Genomic DNA, 21,152 nt, shown 5'->3' with positions numbered 1-21,152 from the left:
AAGGCTTTGTGGCTTGTGGTGGAAAGACTCTTAGTTGCCTCCCCTCCTCCCCTTATGTGATCCTTTCCCCTTAGTGTGGGCAGGATCTGTGGCTTGCTTCTAACTGAAAAAAAACAGTAAAGACAATGGGATGTATGTGATTTTGTGTACATGATTGGGGTCATGTTACATAAGATGGTAGCACCCGCCTTTGTCCCCCTCCCCCAGTTTAGCTTTGAGGGTGCAGATGGCCATGTTAGAGGACACTGCATGGCAAGAAATATGGGCAACCTCTCAGAGCTGAGGGCAGCCTCCAGCCAACAGCCAATAAAACCTGAAGCTCTTAGTCCTACAACCTCAAGGAACTGAATTCTGCCATTAACATGAGTGAACTTGGAAGTGAGCCCTTCCCCATCTGAACTCAGGGGACACTGCAGTCCTTGGTGACAGCTTGATTGTAGCCTCATGAGACTGTTAGCAGAGGACTCAGTCAAGCTAGACTTGACTCAGACTCCTGCCCCATGGTAAATGTGTATTGTCACAAAACGATAAAATGCTAATAAAGGTATGGCTATTCACGTCTTTTCCCCCTACTTTTTAAAACTTATCAATAAAAAATTATTATTAAAAAATGTAAATAGGCTGGGTGTGGTGGCTCACGCCTGTAATCCCTGCACTTTGGGAGGCCAGGGCCGGCGGATCACCTGAGATCACGAATTCGAGACCAGCCTGGCCAACATGGTGAAACCCCGTCTCTACTAAAAATACAGAAATTACCTGGGCATGGGGTGGGTGCCTGTAATCCCAGCTAATGAGGAGGCTGAGGCAGGAGAATCACCTGAACCCGGGAGGTGGAGGTTGCAGTGAGCCAAGATTGCACCATTGCACTACCACCTGGGTGACAGAACAAGACTCCATCTCAAAAGAAAAACCAACAAACCAACCAAAAAATACATAATTTAAATAGCTTCACTCTCCTGTTCACCTGTTAAACTCCTCACTCCTCTTCCAATTCATTAATTGATTCCACATTTATCCACTCTTCACAGAGAAGAGTCTGGGCAGCAAATAACAGGAAAAGTCTTTTGGCTTCAAGAGTTTTTTGGGCTTCAAATTGCAGATAAGGGATTGTGGGCTTTCAGTATACAGCCATAGAGAGTCGCTGGAGGATGGAACAAGACAGTATCTGTAAAGGCTTGGAACAAGATTCAGCACACAGGAAGGGCTCAATAAATAATAGCTGTCATGGTTATTAGAATTAGAACTCCTGGGGCAGATCTCTCTGACTACTCTGTTATTCCTCTGTTATTCCTTGCAAGTCACTTCCTTTCTCTGGGCCTCAGTTTCCCCATTTTTAATAGGAGGGCCCCTCAGAGAAGCTCTCAAAAAGAGGGTTGAGCTCCTGTTCCAGAGGTGGCTCTGGACTGGGTGCTCAGTGAGCTACAATACGAATTGCTTCTGAGTGAGTGGGGCACCGTCTGTTTGCGGCCTTAGTCCTGAAGAGGTGCGCAACGCTGGGGAAATGGCTTCTCCTTGCCTAATCTCAGGTTCTCCACTGTCAAATGGGGCCAGAAGGTCACTCCCACCTAAACACATGAGAAAAGAGGAAGGACAAGGTGCACTCACTCTGGAATGGGCTTGTTTGTTTTTTAAAAAATCATTTGAGGGGAGTGACTCCTTGTCTCCAGCCTAGTCTTCTGTGCAATTGAAGTGAGGGCCGCAGGTCTTCACCTGTCCAGACCACCACACCCACCTCTGCATTCCCCATTTCTTTTTTTTTCCTTTTTATTTATTTATTTATTTATTTTTGAGACATGGTCTCATTCTATCTCCCAGGCTGGAGTGCAATGGCATGATCTCGGCTCACTGCAACCTCCACCTCCAGGATTCCAGCAATTCTCCTGCCTCAGCCTCCCAAGTAGCTGGGATTACAGGTGCACACCACCACACCCGGCTAATTTTTGTATTTTTAGTAGAGATGGGGTTTCTCCATGTTGGCCAGGCTGGTCTGGAACTTCTGACCTCAAATGATTTGCTCCCCCTAGGCCTCCCAAAGTGCTGGGATTACAGTGAGTCACTGCTTCCCCATATCTTATGCAGTAATGATCTCTATCAGTGTTCCTGTCCCACCTCCCCCACCAGACTGTGAGTTCACTCCTAGCACCCTGCGTGCACATCTTTAAATGTGGAATCAATTAACAAATGGGAAGAGGAGTGAGGAGTTTACCCAGGTGAACAGGAGGGTTAGACAACACTTTCAGCCTGGGCATACTCTCAGTTGATAGCCCCAGACATGTTCAGCAGTGGTCAAATTTGAGTACATTTTGAAGACTGAGACCAGAAACTCATTGAAAGATTAGAAGCAAGGAGGTAGAGATTGGAAAGAGACACATCAGAGCTTTGTTCATTCATTCATTCTCAATTAGTAATTATTGGTTACTGACTAGGTATCAGGTACTGTTTAAAGTGTTTCAGGCACAGTAGCAAGCAAAAGAAAGATCCCTGATTTCAAGGAACTTACATTCTAATTGATGGAGACAAGCAACAAACAAACAAGATATTAATGAGTGTTACCTGCTAAGAGAAAGGTAAAAGAGGGTTATGTAATAGAGTTTTAGATAGAATACATGTGACTGAAAACCCAACTCAAAATGGGGTGTCTCATAATATCTGGTCATATGTACCATGATAGCTTTCTAAAATCTTGAACATTTTTAATTCTGAGAATTGCCTGTCCTCATGTGCTTTGGATAAGGCATTGTATTACTATCCCCATATTACAGGTGAAAAAATACAATTACTAAGGAGTCAAGTGACTCATTTTAGGCCAAAATAAGGATTCAGAAGCTGTAGTCAGAGACCAAGCTCTTAGTGACATGCAGGCTCCATGGTTCAAGAGCCTGTGATACTAAGACATCAAGTGCTATCACTGTCATCACAGCAACGCAAGATTGAAGGCAACAGGACCAGGCCCAAAGGTCCTGCAGATGCAATGCTGTTTGCCACCACCATCACCTCCTTCTCGGTCCCTGAAGGGCTTCCCACCTTGTGAGGAAGCTAAAGATTCTAGAGGGGGCTAAGGAGAGGCATAGCCTTCGGGGAAGCCACCAACAGGCTCTAACCTGTTCAAAACATGCTGTGATTCGCTCCCCAAAGCCCCCTCCATTCTTCACACTGCAGCCCAAATGGTATTGAGGTAGGAAGCAGGACTCAACTCCGAACAGATTGAAAGACTGGCTGAAACAGAGAAGCATGGAAAGCACTTCTTCATAAGACATTCCTACCAGTGACACAACAGTTTACCATTGCTGTGGCAACCCCTAGAAGTTAGCACCACTTTCCATGGCAGTGACCTGGAAATTACCACCCCTTTTCTAGAAATTTCTGAATTACCTGCCCCTTGATTTGCATGTAATTAGGAGTGGGTATAAATATGATTAGAAAACTGCCTCTGAGTTGCTGCTCTCAATACACTGCCTATGGGTAGCTCCGCTCTGCAGGAGCAGCCACAGAGCTGTCACACTGCCACATCAGAAAAGCTGTTTTCTGGCTGGGCACGGTGGCTCACACCTGTAATCCCAGCACTTTGGGAGGCCAAGATGGGCAGATCACCTGAGGTCAGGAGTTCGAGAACAGCCTGGACAACATGGTGAAACCCAGTCTCTACTAAAAATACAAAAAATAGATGGGCGTGGTGGTGGGTGCCTGTAATCCCAGCTACCTGGGAGGCTGAGGCACAAGAATTTCTTGAACCCGGGAGGTGGAGGCTGCAGTGAGCTGAGATTGCGCTACTGTACTCCAGCCTCGGTGACAGAGCGAGACCATGTCTCAAAAAAAAAAAAAAAAAAAACCTGTTTTCTACTATCAGCTCACCCTTGAATTCTTTCCTGGGCAAAGCTAAGGACTTCCCCAGGCTATGCCCCAATTTTGGGGCTCACCTGTCCTGCACAGGTATCATTCCCCTTTTTTAAACCTTCAATGCTGTCATTTCATTTTGAATAAGATTCAAAGTCAGGTGTACGTGTGTGTCTATGTGTGTGTATGTGTGTGTGTTGCTTCTTTACAGCCCTCATGCATCAAAGTCAGTTTGGTTTTTTGTTGATGTTAATTTTTTTAGAGATAAGGTCTTTCTCTGCTCTGCCAAAGGCTTCAGGAAGATAAAAAGAAAAAGAGGGTCTCACTCACTCTCTTGCCTAGGCTACAGTGCAGTGGCATGATCATAGTTCACAGCAGCCTCAAACTCCTGGGCTCCAGGGATCCTCCCACCTCAGCTATGACTACAAGCATGAGCCACCATGCCTGAATCAAACACAGTTTGTTTGGGTTTTATTTATTTATTTATTTTTGAGACAAAGTCTCACTCTGTTGCCCAGGCTAGAGTACAGTGGCATGATCTTGGCTCACTGTAACCTCCGCATCCCAGGTTCAAGCAATTCTCCTGCCTCAGTCTCCCAAGTAGCAGGGACTACAGGCACGCCCCCCTACACCCGGCTAAGTTTTGTATTTTTAGTAGAGATGGGGTTTCACCCTGTTGGTCAGGCTGGTCTCGAACTCCTGACCTCAAGTGATCTGCCTCGGCCTCCCAAAGTGCTGGGATTACAGGCATGAGCCACCAGGCCTGGCCCAAAGACAGTTTTTTGATCTTCAAGATTTTACCTGATTTGGCCCCAGGCTCAGCCAATCCCATTTCCTCCTACTCCCTGCTCCATTCAGCCACACTGACCTCCTTCTGTCCTTCAAATGATATCAAGCACATTTTTACTTCAGTGTCTTTCTTTTCTCTCTGTCTCTAAATCTCTGCATAGCTGCCTCCTTTTTAATCCTCAGATCTCAGCAAAAGTGTCACAGCCTCAGAGAAGCCTTCCCTGACCACCTGAGCAAAAGTAAATCTCTCTCTCTCTCTCTCAATCCATCCTTCCTATCTTGTTCTTTATAGTTCATATCTCCGTATACTGTTTTGTTTGTGTGCTTTTCTCTCTCTCGCACTAGAATGTAAGCTCCTAGAGGACATATTCATGTACTGATACATTCCACCTGGTACATAACAGGTATTAAATATTTGTTTGAATGAATGTAAGTAATGGGGTTTGAAAGTCTGATTATCTGATAGAAATACCAGGCATTTGATTCCATTGCAATGACCAGTAATTGTGAGTTAGAAATTATATAACTTTCTAAAAATAAAAATATCGAGTGAAGTTAATCAAAAAAAGACAGTGGTTTAAGCTGTCATTGCACTGGCTCCCAGCATCTGAGTGAAAGACCACAATTGTCATCCCTCTCACTGTTACGAAACTGTAATAGGCTAGGCACGGTGGCTCACGCCTGTAATCCCAGCACTTTGGGAGGCTGAGACAGGAGAATCACCTGAGATCAGGAGTTTGAGACCAGCCTGGCCAACGTGGTGAAACCCCATCTCTACTAAAAATAAAAAAAAAATTAACTGGGTATGGTGATGGGCTCCTGTAATCCCAGCTACTTGGGAGGTTGAGGCAGGAGAATCACTTGAACCCAGGAGGCGGAGATTGCAGTAAGCCAAGATTGCACCACTGCACTCCAGCCTGGACAACAGTGTGAGACTCTGTCTCAAAAAAATAAAAAAAGAAAAGAAACTATAATAATTACTATTTTGGCTCAGATGAAGCTATTCTTATTAATTTTCAAAATGTTTTTGATATTTAATTGCTTTATCAAAAAAATCAGTAATCTGTTGATGAGTTACATATTTTCCAATTTCTCTTCTTCTCTACACTGGGCTCTGAGAAGCTGACTTTTATCAACCGTATAAACGGGGATGCTTGAGCTCTAACTTCTGGTTGGCTGAAGCAATGACAGCCAACAGCAAGACATCAAAAAGGGGATGAAGAATGGAGCTTGAAGAGTATTCCTGTAGCCCCTCCCTGGCTGGATCACAACAGGCTGGCTAGGTTGCCTTATCAAACTGAAACTGCCTTTGCAAAATTATCACTGAGACAGTGAAAGAGATTTGACTTAACCGACTCCATCTTGCTTCTAACCTCCTTGTTCATTCCTGGGCACAGGCTGAACTAACTTTGGGAGAAACTTACAGTTTAAAACAAAGATGATAACAGCCCTTTCCCAAAGCAGACCTCCTTCTTGCCTGGGAACTAGATTCTCTTTGTAGGACTAACATTAGCTAGAAGATTAGAAATTATGGTTTAAGAGTCATGCAACTGGAGGCTTCAAGATTTTCTTCAGATATCTCAGTGCTCGAGATATTTTGCAGACCCTGCACTTGCCGGATCAGCTGGCACTCAGATCGATTAACTGGCTAATATGATCTTGTGGCTTCCACCCAAGAACTGACTCAGCACAAGAATACAGCTTCAACTCCCTATGATTTCATTTCTGACCTGACCAATCAGCACTCCCGGGTCACTGGCTTCCCCTAACCCACTAATTTGTCCTTAAAAATTCTGCTCCTGGCCGGGTGCAGTGGCTCACGCCTATAATCCCAGCACTTTGGGAAGCTGACGTGGATCACCCGAGGTCAGGAGTTTAAGACCAGCCTGACCAACATAGTGAAACCCTGTCTCTATTAAAAATACAAAATTAGCCAGGCATGGTGGCACATGCCTGTAATCTCAGCTACTTGGGAGGCTGAGGCAGGAGAATCACTTGAACCCAGGGGGCAGAGGTTGCAGTGAGCCAAGATAGCATAACTGCACTCCAGCCTGGGTGACAGAGCAAGACTGAAAACAAACACAAACAAAAAAATCTCTGCTCCCCAAATGGTTGGGGAGACTGGTGTGAGTGATAATAAAACTGTCTCCCACACAGCTGGCCCTGTGTGAATTACTCTTTCTCTATTGCAGTTCCCCTGTGTTGATGAATCAGTTCTTTCTAGGCAGGGGGCAAGGTGAACCCCTTGGGCGGTTACAAATTCAAAGGCCACAGTTCCTTTCAGGTGGCTTCACCTGTGGTCACTCTCGCAAGGTTTTGGTTTTGCCCTCCAGGACTAGAAGAGGTAAGGGCTTCCTGCTATTGTAGCGCTACAGTGTTGAACTACCCTTACCCTTGCTCTGCCCTAACTCTGTCCACATCTTTGGGAACAGCTCCTTTATTAACTTCTCCTTGCTTCTCCTGTTTGAACTTGCCCAACTCTTAACCTGCTTGGATCCTGAGTCATGCATTGTATGCCTCAGACTCCTGAGAATTTGAAAGTCACAGGTCTATAACCTAGAAACAAATTAAAGCAAGTGTTTCTAGCCAATGGGAAATTTTAACAATGTATAACAATCCATGAGTATGGGCACTGTTATTTCCAATTTGGAGTGTGATATTATAAAACAAGCTATGAAAAGAAACTAAATAAAAAGAGCACGTGTTATTTTCTCAAAGAACACGTTGACAGTTAAGAGCAATCCTATTTGAAAATAACCTACACATGATAGGATAATAAAGTAGGGGCTCACCTGGCTTAGCTCCGTTCTGTTCCTGCGAAAGCCACACATTCATATAAATAAGATATACTTGTTTTATATATATTTATTATATTTTAAAACATGGGTCTACATACAGCTCATATGTTACATTATGAATTAACAGCATGATTTAAGAAAAGTAATTTTGTTAATTATTTTTATAAAACCAACCCAGAGCAACAATCTATGATAACTTTTACTTTGTATGGTAGCTATGGCAGGAAGTGGAGGAGATTCTGAGCTAGAGGAAACTATATTAAAGTGGGCACAGCAAACAGAGAGGAGAGAGGGAAAAATATCTTGCCCTTAGCCTAGCCCTGCCTACAAATCACTTAAAAAAGACTTTCATTCCCAATAACCTTGCATTCAAAGATAAACCATGAATAGCGGGAACCTCCTAAAAGCCTTGACTAAGGGGAAATCCTGAAAGCTGCCTCCAGAGATAAGCCACAAAAACAAGAACATCCTGTTTTCCTTACCAAAAAAACAGGAACATCTTGTTCTTATCCAATCGGAATGAACTGCCATATCTGAGCTATAAATATCTGCAATTTCATCTGAGCTATAAATTCCTCTCATTCTATTTAGCGAGCCACTCTCTAAAGGTCTGATTTTCTTGAACTGCAAGTAAAAATGTCTCTCTGTGCTCCTATTTATCTTTGAATTTTATTTTGACAAAGGGTTCCTGAACTGATTTTTGCCGGGGAGTCCTGAAGTTGGATGCACCCAGTGCTGGCTTCATGGGTGGGTAAAACGTGCAGTCACACGGGCCCCACCCTGGGTTTAGTGCTCTGCTATCACCATCTTAAAATTCGTAATTTTTTTTTTTTTTTTTTTTTTTTTTTTTGAGGCAGAGTCTCACTCTTGTTGCCCAGGCTTGAGTACAGTGGTGCGATCTCGGTTCACTGCAACCTCCGCCTCCTGGGTTCAAGCAATTCTCCTGCCTCAGCCTCCTGAGTAGCTGGGATTACAGGCACCTGCCACCACGCCCAGCTAATTTGTTTGTACTTTTAGTAGAGACGGAGTTCCGCCATGTTGCCCAGGCTGGTCTGGAACTCCTAACCTCAGGTAATCCGCCCACCTCGGCCTCCCAGAGTGCTGGGATTACAGAGGTGAGACATGTGCATTTTAGCTTTCTAGATCAGGTGAGGACACAGGGGCAAATGGCTCAAGGGTCAAATCCAGTCCAATGCCTGTTTCTGAACAGCTTGCAACTTAAGGATGGCTTTTACATTTTTTAATGGCTGAAAAAGATCAAAAGATGAGTATTTCATGACAGTTGAAAATTACATAAAATTCAAACTTCAGTGTTTAGGATAAGGTTTTATTGGAACACAGCCCCACCCATTCATACTGTCTATAGCTAATTTTAAGCTACAAGTTGAATAGCTGTGACCAAGCCAGCATGGCCCACAAAACCTAAATAGTTCTTGTTTGGCTCTGGGAAGCTAAAAGACAACAGAGAAAGATTTCTCCAAAGATACTGAGTTTCTCTGGGAATGAGCAAAAACAATTATAATCCAAGATGTACAGCTATGGCAAGCCACAGGTCTGGAGAAGGGAAGAGCAGGGGGAAGATTTTACTGGTAAAGTAGAGAAGTTCACATAAACGTCTTGGAAACAAAGTTGATTGGTTCCTGAGACTCAAATCAAGAAGTGTAGTTCGTTCATTATTGGAGGTGCTGCTGCTGGGCCAAACATCCTTTCGACAGTATCTTATCTGAACTGCTGCAGTTTTAAAAAATGTTTAGCAGGCCGGGCGCGGTGGCTCAAGCCTGTAATCCCAGCACTTTGGGAGGCCGAGACGGGCGGATCACGAGGTCAGGAGATCGAGACCATCCTGGCTAACACGGTGAAACCCCGTCTCTACTAAAAAATACAAAAAAATAGCCGGGCGAGGTGGCGGGCGCCTGTAGTCCCAGCTACTCGGGAGGCTGAGGCAGGAGAATGGCGCAAACCCGGGAGGCGGAGCTTGCAGTGAGCTGAGATCCAGCCACTGCACTCCAGCCTGGGCGACAGAGCCAGACTCCGTCTCAAAAAAAAAAAAAAAAAAAAAAAAATGTTTAGCAATAAATCTTGTCATAGAAATGTGTGCATATTTGCAAAACGAGCAAGTTGTGCAAAACATTAAATGCATGAAAGATGTGAAGAAATTGTGGGTTTTTTCGTTTATTTTTTAAAGTCCTTGCAGTTCTTCCTCTTTTTTTTTTTTTGAGACGGAGTCTTGCTGTCGCCCAGGCTGGAGTGCAGTGGCGCAATCTCGGTTCACTACAACCTCCGCCCCCCGGGTTCAAGCGATTCTCCTGCCTCAGCCTCCTCAGTAGCTGGGATTACAGGCGCCTGCCACCACATCCGGCTTTTTGTTTTTCTGTATTTTTAGGTAGAGGCGGGGGTTTCACCACATTGGCCAGGCTGGTCTCAAAACTCCCGACCTCGTGATCTGCTCACCTCGGCCTCCGAAAGTACTGAGATTACAGGTGTGAGCCACCGCGTCCGGCCTTGAGACAGTTCTTATCTGAGACATACGAGCATGAGTTCCCTTCCTTTATGGTCTCTGGACTCCAATTTGTCTGGGTCTGACAGTAGTTACTTCTCCTGGAATCTGCAACTTTCACAGCACTTTATTGAAAAAGTCGGCCAACCCCTGCCCTACACTCACTCTTGATCACTCTCCAGTGTTGCCATCCCAAACTATTTGCAGACCACCCTTTTCTCTCTGATCTGTATCCCACCCCCCCCCAACCATGGGTGCTTCCATAGAACTAACCCCATCTAAGCATTTAACAGTTATTCTAATTACCCTTTTACTTGTCTGACCCAAGTGTTCACCACTCAATGCTTAGCACCCAGCACGATCCCTGGCCCTCGTTCAGCGCTTAATAAATACATGTTGATAGAATGTGCAGCATCCTGAACAGGCGAACAGCAGTGGGTTCCAACTTTCAAGGAGCTTAAAAAAGGAACCCGGCATATAAACAACAGATTAATCTACAAGGAAGAATGGCGGGGCGGGTGCGGGAAGCACTAAAAAGCAGCACATACTCTGCAGCAGAACCAAAGAGAAAATTCCACCTACAGGTGCCCTTTCTTCAGGAACCTTCCTAATGTGAATACAGGTTCCCTTCTCCTCCATGACGAAATTCTTAGTGCGGTTACTTGTTGGTACGCAGTGTCCTCATCTGTAAAATAAGACTAATGACGATTTCACAGGATTATAATGAATACAGTTAAGTATTGAACTAAGGCATAGAAAGCACGTAGCTCAGTGCACGCTTCCTAAAAGTGCTCAGTAAACTCCGATCCTCTAAAACGCTCCGTTTGATGTTAATGGAGTCCGTATCCGAGCGGGTCTCCAGTGTGCATCGCCAAGGCTATGGCCCAGCATGCAACGTATCCTTTTAGTAAGAGCAGCGACTTCTCAGCTCTCCCTTCGCCACAGGAGAGTTCTCGGCTCGCGGCGTCGCAGCGGGGCTGAGCGCTGGGCTGAACTCCCGAGAAACCTCCTGCAGCTGCACTGGAGCAGACGCCGGACAGGTGAAAGAACTACAACTCCCGTCAGATTGCACCTGAACTTAGGGCCTCTTTATATTTTGTCACACCCAGCCTCCTCCGCGCAGCCCTCAGTGGCTCCGCCCCAAGGGGAGATCTCTTCTTTCCTTGTGGAGTCCGAAGCGTGGCCACGCCCCGGTCACCGGAAAAATCCGTGTGACGTCACAAAAACCTACGCGTCGCGCGGTGGGCGGGAGTTGGCGGACGGTCCCTGGCTGCGTTCTGGAGGCCCTGGGACCGCGGAAGAGGCTTCAGACGCTGCAGCGATGCCTCGCCCACGGCGGGTCAGTCAGCTCCTGGATCTGTGAGTCTACCCTGTTCCGGCTCCCTTCGCGCCGCCCCAGCACCTCCTCCAAACGGCCAGGCCCTGCCCTGATCTTCCTCCCCGCCCCTTTCCCACCCCCCCGACCTCTGAAGAGGCCCCGCGTGTGTTTCTGTCCCTGGGTTCCTGATCTATCGTTTCCTGGCTGAGGACAGTTGTGCAAAGTGGGTCTCTTGGCGGGCTTGCCCCTCCGAGACTCCGCTGCGCGTTCAGTGTCCATTCCTCAGTCAGCCTTGACAGCTCGGCGTCCCGGCTCTTCTGGCAGTGGCCTCTCTCTTAGCAGCTAAAAACCTTGGTAGAAAAAAACACAACACTAGATGAGGTTCTCAAAAGCTTCTAGCAGAATTCCACCCCTGTAACTGGAATAAACATTGATACACCCTGGGATAAACGTAGCACAGTGATTAAGAGCACAGATCCCTGGCTGAGATTGCTGGGTTCAGCCCCCGGCTCTGCCATTCACCAGCCACGTGACCATGGACGGGTAACGTAACCTCTCCCTGTGCCTAAGTTCTTTATCTATAAAATTTTTGTGATAATAGCACCCTTCTGACGGAGTTGTTCTGAGGGATAAATTTAACACATGTAAAACCCTTATAAGGATGCCCAGCAAATAATAAACACCATTAAATGTTATTATTATTTCCTGCCAGAAATTGTACAGAAATTACAAGGGCAATTGCGTCTCTCCAGGAGCTTTCAGTCCTGTTAATATTGCCATGTAAAAAATAGACATCTTAAGGATAAGGAAAACAAGCTCCTTAATCTACTGAAGGCTTTCTAAAACAATGGCATCTGAGATTTTACATTAAACTCAGGAGGCCGAGGTAGGATAATTGCTCGAGCTCAGGAGTTCGAGACCAGCTTGGGCAATGTGGCAAAACCCCGCCTCTACTGAAGATAAAAAAACCTATCTGGGCACGGTGGTTCACGACTGTAATCCCAGCACTTTGGGAGGCCGAGGCACTTGAAATCAGGAGAGTTGGAGACCAGCCTAGCCAACATGGCAAAACCGCGGCGTCTACTAAAAATACAAAAATTAGCCAGGAGTAGTGGTGGCGCCGGTAGTCCCAGCTATTCCGGAGGCTGAGGCAGGAGAATTGCCTGAACCCGGGAGGCAGAGGTTGCAGTGAGCTGAGATCGCGCCATTGCACTGCAGCCTGGGCGACAGAGCAAGACTGTCTCAAAAAAATAAAATAAGTAACTATCATATATGTAGAATAATATCACAAGCGGGAGAGTAACAAACTTGATATTTCTAATAAGGAAAAGAATAGAAGAAAGCTTTGTAAAGAGGGTTATTATTTTGAAGATCTGACAGTTGCAAAACAAATAGGAGGAAGTGCATCTAAGAGAGTGAAATAAAGAGTAAAGGTTTGACAGGCAGGAAAGGAAGAAATATGAGAGAAGACCAGAAAGTAGCGCTCCAATGTTAATGGAAGATACAATATGAATAGCATAGCAGTGAGACATAAAGCCAAGTCATTGGGAATAGAATCTTAGGGACCAGGATGAAATAAAAGCATTTCCTGTTTTAGTCATGGGGAGCTATCAAAGGTTTTAGAACTGTGCTGTGAGCAGAGATTTGAATTAGGCAGAAGTTGGAAACAGGGAGACACTTAGGAGACTTACAAAATCTTAAGAAGTGGAGAGCCCAAACCAGGAGACGTGAAGATGTTCTTTGCAGAATTGTTTCTGGTGGCATGGAGGTGGAATGGGAGAGGTACCACGGAATATTATGCAGCTGTTAGAAAAGCAGAGGGTAGGCCAGGCATGGTGGCTCACACCTGTAATCCCAACACTTTGGGAGGCTGAGGAGGGTGGATTGCTTGAGACCAGGAGATCGAGACCAGCCTAGGTAACATGGCAAAACCATGTCTCTACCAAAAGTAAAAAGCCAATCTCATAACCTGGTCTCAAAATAAATAAATAAAAATTAAATTTAAAAAATGAAAGAAAAGCAAAGGGTAGATTCACATGGATGGTACTTTAAAACACAGTGCTTAGTGAAAAAAGAGGAAACAGACTAACAATGTTAATAAAAATTCTTCGGAACTTGGAGGTAAGACAAAGGATGAGCACGTGATCTTCATTGTCATGTTAGAGTGTGGTCCCTGTGTAAAGGTCCACATTTGCCCCTAGAACCTAATTTTGTACCCTTCTGGGACAAGGTACAATCTGAGACTGGCAGTTGATCAGCAAGCTATTTCTGGTTTGTAACAAAGAAGCTTGAGCCAGACTAGTAATTAACTGTGTCACTAAGCACACTATTTAGTCCAGCTGATGAGGCTTTCTCCATGAAGGAGCCGGGGCTTGGTTTATGTTCTTACATAAACTCCTTGTCTCCTCACTGACCAGCACTTTAACACTGCCTTAGAGAATCCTTTGGATCTGAGACATGAATAGTTTTGAATAGAGGGACCATTCAACTCTTAGCTGGGCGCGGTGGCTCACGCCTGTAATCCCAGCACTTTGGGAGGCCAAGGCAGGTGGATCATCTGAGGTCGTGAGTTCGAGACCAGCCCGACCAACATGGAGAAACCCTGTCTCTACTAAAAATACAAAATTAGCTGGGCGTGGTGGTGCATGCCTGTAATCCCAGCTCCTCCGGAGACTGAGGCGGGAGAATCACTTGAACCCCGGAGGCAGAGGTTGTGGTGAGCCGAGATTGCGCCACTGCACTCCAGTTTGGGCAACAAGAGCCAAACTCTGTCTCAAAAAAAAAAAAAAAAAAAAAAAAAAAAAAAATTACTCTGTTAGTTTTTAGCTTCATTGACAGGTAGAGTGGTGATTAGACTATTACGGAGAAAGAAGTGTCTTATGGGGAAAATGAATCAGAATATCCAGTAGAAATATCAAGCAGGCAGTTAGAATATAATTTTGAATCTGAAAGAGAGATCAAGGATTAGGCTGGGCGCAGTGGCTCATGCCTGTAATCCCAGCACTTTGGGAGGCCAAGGCAGGCAAATCACTTGAGCTCAGGAGTTCGAGACCAGCCTGGCCAACATGGTGAAACCCTGTCTCTACCAAAAATGCAAAAAAAAATTAACCAGGCATGGCAGTGCACACCTGTATTCCCAGTTACTTGGGAGGCTGAGGCAGGAGACTTGCTTGAAACCGGGAGGCAGAGGCTGCAGTGAGCCAAGATGGTGCTACTGCACTCCAGCCTGGGCAACAGAGTGAGACTGTCTCTAAATAAATAAATAAAATGAAGAGAGGTCAAGGATTGTAACTAAGATTGGGGATAAAACTTTGTAGATGATAGGAAGCCATGGTTAAGTTTAAGAGAGGGGCTATAGAGAGAAAAAAAGAAAGTCAAGGACAAAATTTTATGTAACACTTAACATTAGAACCAGCCCATGTTGCCAAAACTCTTTTATTTGTTAGATCAAGTCGCCATATGATGAATTGACCAAATAGTAATAGGTTGTTTCTTTTAAGTATAAAATGTGGAGCAACTAATATTGTATGGGATATCTGCCCGTCTCCCTAATTGTTTTACAGCTTTTAAAGATTTTAAGTTTTAGCTGACTTCTTTTCATTTTGTCTTGAGAAATGAGACTGCCTGTGCCAACTGTTGGGCCTGAGAATCAACAACACTTATGTCAACATAACTTTCTGCTCTAGGAAATTTTTGCAAATCAGTTTATCTAAATAAACAGCTATCAGGACAGACATTTTGATTTTTAGGACAAACAGTATGTTTATCTGTACAGATTGCTCAAGGCTGGCTTCTTGTGTCCATCAGTTTTAAACTACTAAGTCACAAACTTTGCCTAATCCTTACCCATTCGGGGGAGAAACACCCACTTAAACTGGTGGAGTTTGTATCCCAGAACCCTATGTATACTCCTGCCTAACTTTCCCCTGTTGAAATGCTACCCAAACCCTGTCAAGGTGATCTCCATTGCTGTAGTAAATTTGGTATATGATTTGACGAATTTAATAAATCTGTTTGACCAGCAGGGTTTCTGGATGGGCTTTATGGCCATTTAATAGTCCTCCCAGAATTTTAAAATCTATTTGATTTGTTTCTGTCCCAACTCCCTGCTATTGCAGCTGGAGGGAACTGGAGCAGAAAGAGGAAACCATTTACTTTGGGAAACACATGGTACAGCCTCTGCACTGCTGAGCTCCAAGAAGAGCATACTAAAGGGCTAAGATGAAAAAGACTGAGAGGAAAAAGGTGGTGGTGGAGGGCAGAGAGCTATGTTGTGGGAAAAAGGTAATATATTGAAATATACCTGAAATCTGCATAAAGCAAAATATAGTAGTCTCTCCTTATCTGCTGTTTTGTTTCAGCAGTTTCAGGTACCATGAAACTGCCAACCATGGTAAAAAATATATATATGTTAAATGGAAAATTCTGGAAAGAAACAATTCATAAATTTTAAATTGTGCACCATTCTGAATAGCAAGATGAAATCTCACACCATCCTGCCCTGTCTGCGAGGATGTGAATTCTGCCTTTGTTCAGTATATCCATGCTGTCCATGCTGTTCATTTAGTAGCCTTCTTGGTTATCAGAGCTATTGTCGCAGGGCTATTGCATTCACATAACCCTGATATTACTTAATAATTGCACCAGAGCACAAGAGTACTGATGTACATGTATTTTTTTATTTTTCCACCCAATCCCTATAGATACTGTTATAACTCTTCTATTTTATTATTGTTGTTGTTCATCTCTTACTGTGCCTAATTTATATATTAAACTTTACCATAGGTATGTATGCATAGTAAATGCAGGGTGTGTATAGGATTTAGGATTCAGTACTATCCATGATTTCAGGTGTCCACTGGGAGTCTTAGAATATATTTCCCATGGATAAGGGGGATCTGCTATATAACAGGAGTGATTGTCAGTCACTTCAAATGCTTTGCTTTTCTCTAATCCTCTACTCAGAGAGGTCACATGCAAGAGGAACAAGAGCATTTTTACAAAGTTTATACGGACTTACCTTATTTCCCCCCTTGACTGGCGTGGGTCACTGTAGGGGTACTTGGTGAGCAGTGTCCTCAACCAAGTGGTAGTTATCTTTATTACCTAGGGCAGGAGTTGGTAAACTTTCTGTGAAGAGCCAGATCGTAATATTTTTAGCTTTGTGGGCTACACATCCTCTGACACAGTTATTCAGCTCTGCCATTGTAGAACACAAGCAGCCACAGACAACACATAAAGAAATGGCAGCAGCCTGAGGATGATAAGTGGTGTGAAATATCTGTTGAATACCTTGACTATCGGCTCATTGTCGAGCAACCTTTGCAGTAAAAGACCTATCATTGTCAGAGTGAAAGTGGTCTTCTTTGGGAGGCCAAGGCGGGTGGATCACGAGGTCAGGAGATCGAGACCATCCTGGCTAACATGGTGAAACCCCGTTTCTACTAAAAATACAAAAAATTAGCCAGGCGTAGTGGCGGGCGCCTGTAGTCCCAGCTCCTTGGGAGGCTGAGGCAGGAGAATGGCGTGAACCCAGGAGGCAGAGCTTTCAGTGAGCTGAGATCGCAGTGATCTGGAAAACCAAAAACATAACACACTTTGATCAGTGTGCCTGGAGTTGGTTGATCGGACTGAAACAATGAAACCATAACCTGAAAAAAATGTCAACAACTGTAACACATTAACAATAGCCCCAGAGGTGGGGTGTGTGTGTGTGTGTGTGTGAGAGAGAGAAAGGCTGTGTTCCAGTAAAAGTTGATTTCTTTTTTTTTTTTTTTTTTTGAGATGGGGTCTCACTTTGTTGCCCAGGCTGGAGTGCAGTGGCTCGATCTCAGCTCACTGCAACTTCCGCCTCCCAGGTTCAAGTGATTCTCCTGCCTCAACCTCCCAAGTAGCTGGGATTACAGGCATGCACCACCATGCCTGGCTAACTTTTTGTATTTTTAGTAGAGACAGGCTCTCACCAGCTTGGCCGGCCTGGTCTCGAGCTCCTGAATTCCGGTGATCTGCCCGCTTCAGTCTCCCAAAGTGCTGGGATTACAGGCATGAGCCACCATGCCAGGCATAAAACTTGATTTCTAAAAATCAGCAACTAGCCAGGTTTGTCCCACAAGTCATAGTTTGCTGACCCCTTATCCAGGTTTCAGTACAACAAGAGAATCCAGGTGGCTGAACCAGAATTAAGTTTGAATTTCCTAAGTTCCCTTTTGCCAGACTGCCACCCAGAGAGTATACCAACCAGGCTGGCTTGGAGTCGTTGTTCGGAGAAAGAAAGCTGCATATCATGCCCAGGAATTGTCAGAGTGGAATCCCAGAATTTCAGACTAAGTCTAGCAAACCTTCCCCTTTTCATCCTGATCATTATATAGGAGGTGGCTAAGAGACTATGAACCCTTGTGGGGTACATTTTTTGTGACCAAACTACCTTACTAAGATGCATGGACCAGGAGAGTGTGAAGAAGGTAGAGTCAGAAATTTCTTTCAGTGGATTTTTTAAAAGTCCGTTTTACTTCTTGTTGGAGCCAATAGCCTGAGGATGATAAGGGGCGTGAAATATCCGTTGAATACCTTGACTATTGGCTCATTTTTGAGCAACCTCTGCGCAGTAAAAGACGTATCATTGTCAGAGTGAAAGTGGTCTGGAAAACCAAAAGCATAACACATTTTGATCAGTGTGACTGGAGTTGGTTGAACAGACTGGAACAATGAAACCATAACTCGAAAAAATGTCAACAACTGTAACACATTAACATTAGCCCCGTGTGTGTGTGTGTGTGTGTGTGTGTGTGTGTGCGCGCGCGCGCGTGTGTGTGTGTGTCAAAGGCCTGATATAGTCAACTTGCCAGAAGTAAGAGGGACCACACCCCATGCAATATGGCTTACTTCACTGAGACAAAACAGGCTGACTTTTGAAAGGAAGCACAAGACCAGCATGCAATAGTAGTGTCAGACACATGTAATCTTTACTTTGTTCCCAGGCCATGATGGCAGATGTTGCTATGTGCAGTGTGTTGTTGCAGTGTGCAGACTGCTGATCCTGACAGCAGTGGCAGCAGTCTGGATGGTGTATACTTGATTAGCAGTGTCACTACAGTCCATTCCATTAGAGAGTGAGCCACTGCCACAGACATCTGTCTGATTCTCAGCTGTGATTTGTTTTCACAGTTCACAGTCCTAAAGAGGAGTGTCTGTAATCAGCTAGTTTGTTTTCTTCCAAGTGGCAGACCAGGTAACATTGTCAACAGCCCAAGAGTCAGTAAAAATATAATATGCCTTGACCAAGGGGGTGTTGTTTGTTGACTAAGACAGATATTGGCGAACTTCGTAGGCTCCACCCACAGTGTCACTTTAGCCTCTCTTCCCCACTGAGGACTTTACCCAGACCCCATCAGTTGCATTTGGTTGCCTTTTTCCCCTAAGGGATCAGAGACCAAGGAGCTTACTGTGTGCCCAAGTTACGAATTATAGCAACAGCCAACAGGAGACTGCTGTTCACCAACTGAAAGTGTGGGGAATGCAGAATGGCGGGGAGGCTGGCTCACAGGGAATGCTGAGGGCGGTGAGGATGATATTTCCCTCTTGCTGTCCACTCTTGTATTGATGTCACCCCACTATTGATGCCTGAGCATCAGATACCCAGCTTCCTCCCTTGGGTACCTCCCACTGAGCATCCAAGCCCAGAAGTCCTTCTCTTTCTGCCCCAGTGGAAACCACTACATTTTACTCCACAGTCCTTGATAATTTTGGCCACCCATATGCCCAGCACCCCATCAACCTCATCAATCAAATCAGACTGTGACAGAAGCCAGATATATAAGCAGCTGGCTTTGCACTGTTAGGCAAGGCTCTGCATTCACTTTTGTTTTGAGAGACCGCTCACCTGTGGCTCAACCAAATAAACAAGGCTGGTCTCAAACTCCTGGACTCAAGAGATATTCCCACTTTGGCTTACAAAGTGTTGGGATTATAGATGTGAGCCACTACACTTGGCCCACAATTCTGCTACAATTTGACTTCTAAGTATATACTCAATTGAATTGAAACTGGGTACTCAAATACTTGTACATAAATGTTCATAGCAGCATTATTCACATTAGCCAAAAGGTGGGAAAACCCAGACAGATGTCCATCAGTTGATGAATCAATAAACAAAATGTGGTATATTTGCATAGTTGAATGTTATTCAGCTGTAAAAAGGAATGAAATACTGATACATACTACAGTGTGGATGAACCTTGAAAACATGATATTAATTGGAGGAAGCCAGACACAGAGGCCACATACTGTATAAATCCAGATAAATCAATAGTGACAGGAAGCAAATTGGTAGTTCTGAGGTATTACAAAAAGGAAGAATGGGGATTGACTTTTTTTTTTTTGAGACAGAGTTTCACTCTTGTTGTGCAGGCTGGTGTGCAGTGGCACGATCTCAGCTTACTGAAACCTCCTCCTCCATGGTTCAAGTGATTTTCCTGCCTCAGCCTCCCAAGTAGCTGGGATTACAGATGCCCGCCACTGCACCTGGCTAATTTTGTATTTTTAGTAGAGATGGGGTTACACCATGTTGGTCAGGCTGGTCTCGAACTCCTGACCTCAGATGATCCACCCTCCTCAGCCTCCCAAAGTACTGGGATTACAGGTGGGAGCCACCACACCCGGTTGGGACTGACTTCTTTTTTTTTTTTTTTTTTTTTTTTTTTTTTTTTTTGAGACGGAGTCTCGCTGTGGGGACTGACTTCTTAATAGAGATAAGTTTTCTTTTGGGCTGGTGAAAATGTTTTAGAACTAGATACAGGTGGTAGTTGCACAACATTGTAAATGTACAAAATGCCACTGAAGTGCACACTATAAAATGATTAATTTCATATTATCTGACCTTCATCTCAACTTTTTAAAAGAAAGAAGTAAAGCAATGTATGTTGACAATGTCAAATGACAACAGACTGGAAAAATTAAATATAGTATATTCACACAATGAAATACATGTATACACACATACATGTATCATCTATATATTATAGCATATATTGAGAACCAAATGAACCGTGGCCACATGCAACCACTTGAATAAATTGCACAAACATAAGGTTCCATTGTATAACTATATTGTAATTCATTCTATTTACTATGGATGGTAATTTGAGTTGTTTTTAGTTTTCTGTGTTACAAACAGTGCTGCTGTGAGTTTTGTTGTCTACATCTTCTGACTCAAAAGTGCAAGGTTTTCTAGGGTTGATACCTACAACCAGAATTGCTAGATCTTAGGATCTATACATCTTTAGCTTTACTAGATAAGGCCAAACAGTTTTCCAAGATGCTTGTACCAAATTACATGCCTACTCTCAATGTTTGAGAGTTCCTGTTGACTGCCATCTTGACCAACATTTGATGTTCTCCATACCTTTCTGAAGTCTTTGAAGTCTCTAAAGAGATAAGGAGGCTTGATAAAATGCTACATAAGTTCTTACAATCACTAGATCTACAGTGAGCAATACAAATAACATTTTATGTTACACAACAAATATAATAATTTTATATGTATATAATTGTATATATTTTTACTTACCTAACAAATGTCCAACCTTTTCTCTACATTTTTGGAATTTCTGAAAAATTTGCTTTTCTGATCCTACTGATGCTTAGGAAAGATTTTATATCATTAAAAAGAAATTGGGAGGTCACTTCCAAGATGGCTAAATAGGAACAGCTCAGTCTACAGCTCCCAGCAGGATCGACGCAGAAGATGGGCAATTTCTGCATTTCCAACTGAGGTATCTGGTTCATCTCATTGGGACTGGTTGAATAGTGGGTGCAGCCCACGGAGGGCAAGTTGAAGCAGGGTGGGGCATCGCCTCACCTGGGTGCAAGAGGTCAGGGGATTTCCCTTTCCTAGCCAAGGGAAGCTGTGAGTGACTGT

At 44.2% G+C, this 21,152-nt stretch overlaps 1 protein-coding gene across 6 annotated transcripts in view; it reads left to right on the top strand.

Moving 5' to 3' along the window:
• The first annotated feature begins 9,576 nt into the window (after window positions 1–9,576).
• The window catches only part of AMN1 (antagonist of mitotic exit network 1 homolog), a 61,166-nt gene continuing 49,590 nt past the window's right edge, over window positions 9,577–21,152 (top strand). For 4 of the 6 annotated variants that reach the window (XR_007717931.1, XM_050750316.1, XM_050750318.1 and 1 more), the window contains exon 1: window positions 9,577–11,277. Coding sequence is in view for 3 of the 6 variants with exons in the window: in XM_050750316.1 (XP_050606273.1) it covers window positions 10,808–11,277 (470 nt within the window). In the remaining 3 variants the exon portion in view is untranslated. Of the gene's footprint in view, window positions 11,278–20,799; window positions 21,007–21,152 lie in introns of those variants that run through there. The other 2 variants (XM_050750320.1, XM_050750319.1) reach the window with 2 other exon arrangements.

The sequence above is a fragment of the Macaca thibetana genome, chromosome 11 (genome assembly GCF_024542745.1).
Source record: "Macaca thibetana thibetana isolate TM-01 chromosome 11, ASM2454274v1, whole genome shotgun sequence".
Taxonomy (NCBI): domain Eukaryota; kingdom Metazoa; phylum Chordata; class Mammalia; order Primates; family Cercopithecidae; genus Macaca; species Macaca thibetana.
The sequence above is the reverse complement of the archived record's forward strand: the minus strand, read 5'-3'. Positions and strand labels throughout refer to the sequence as shown.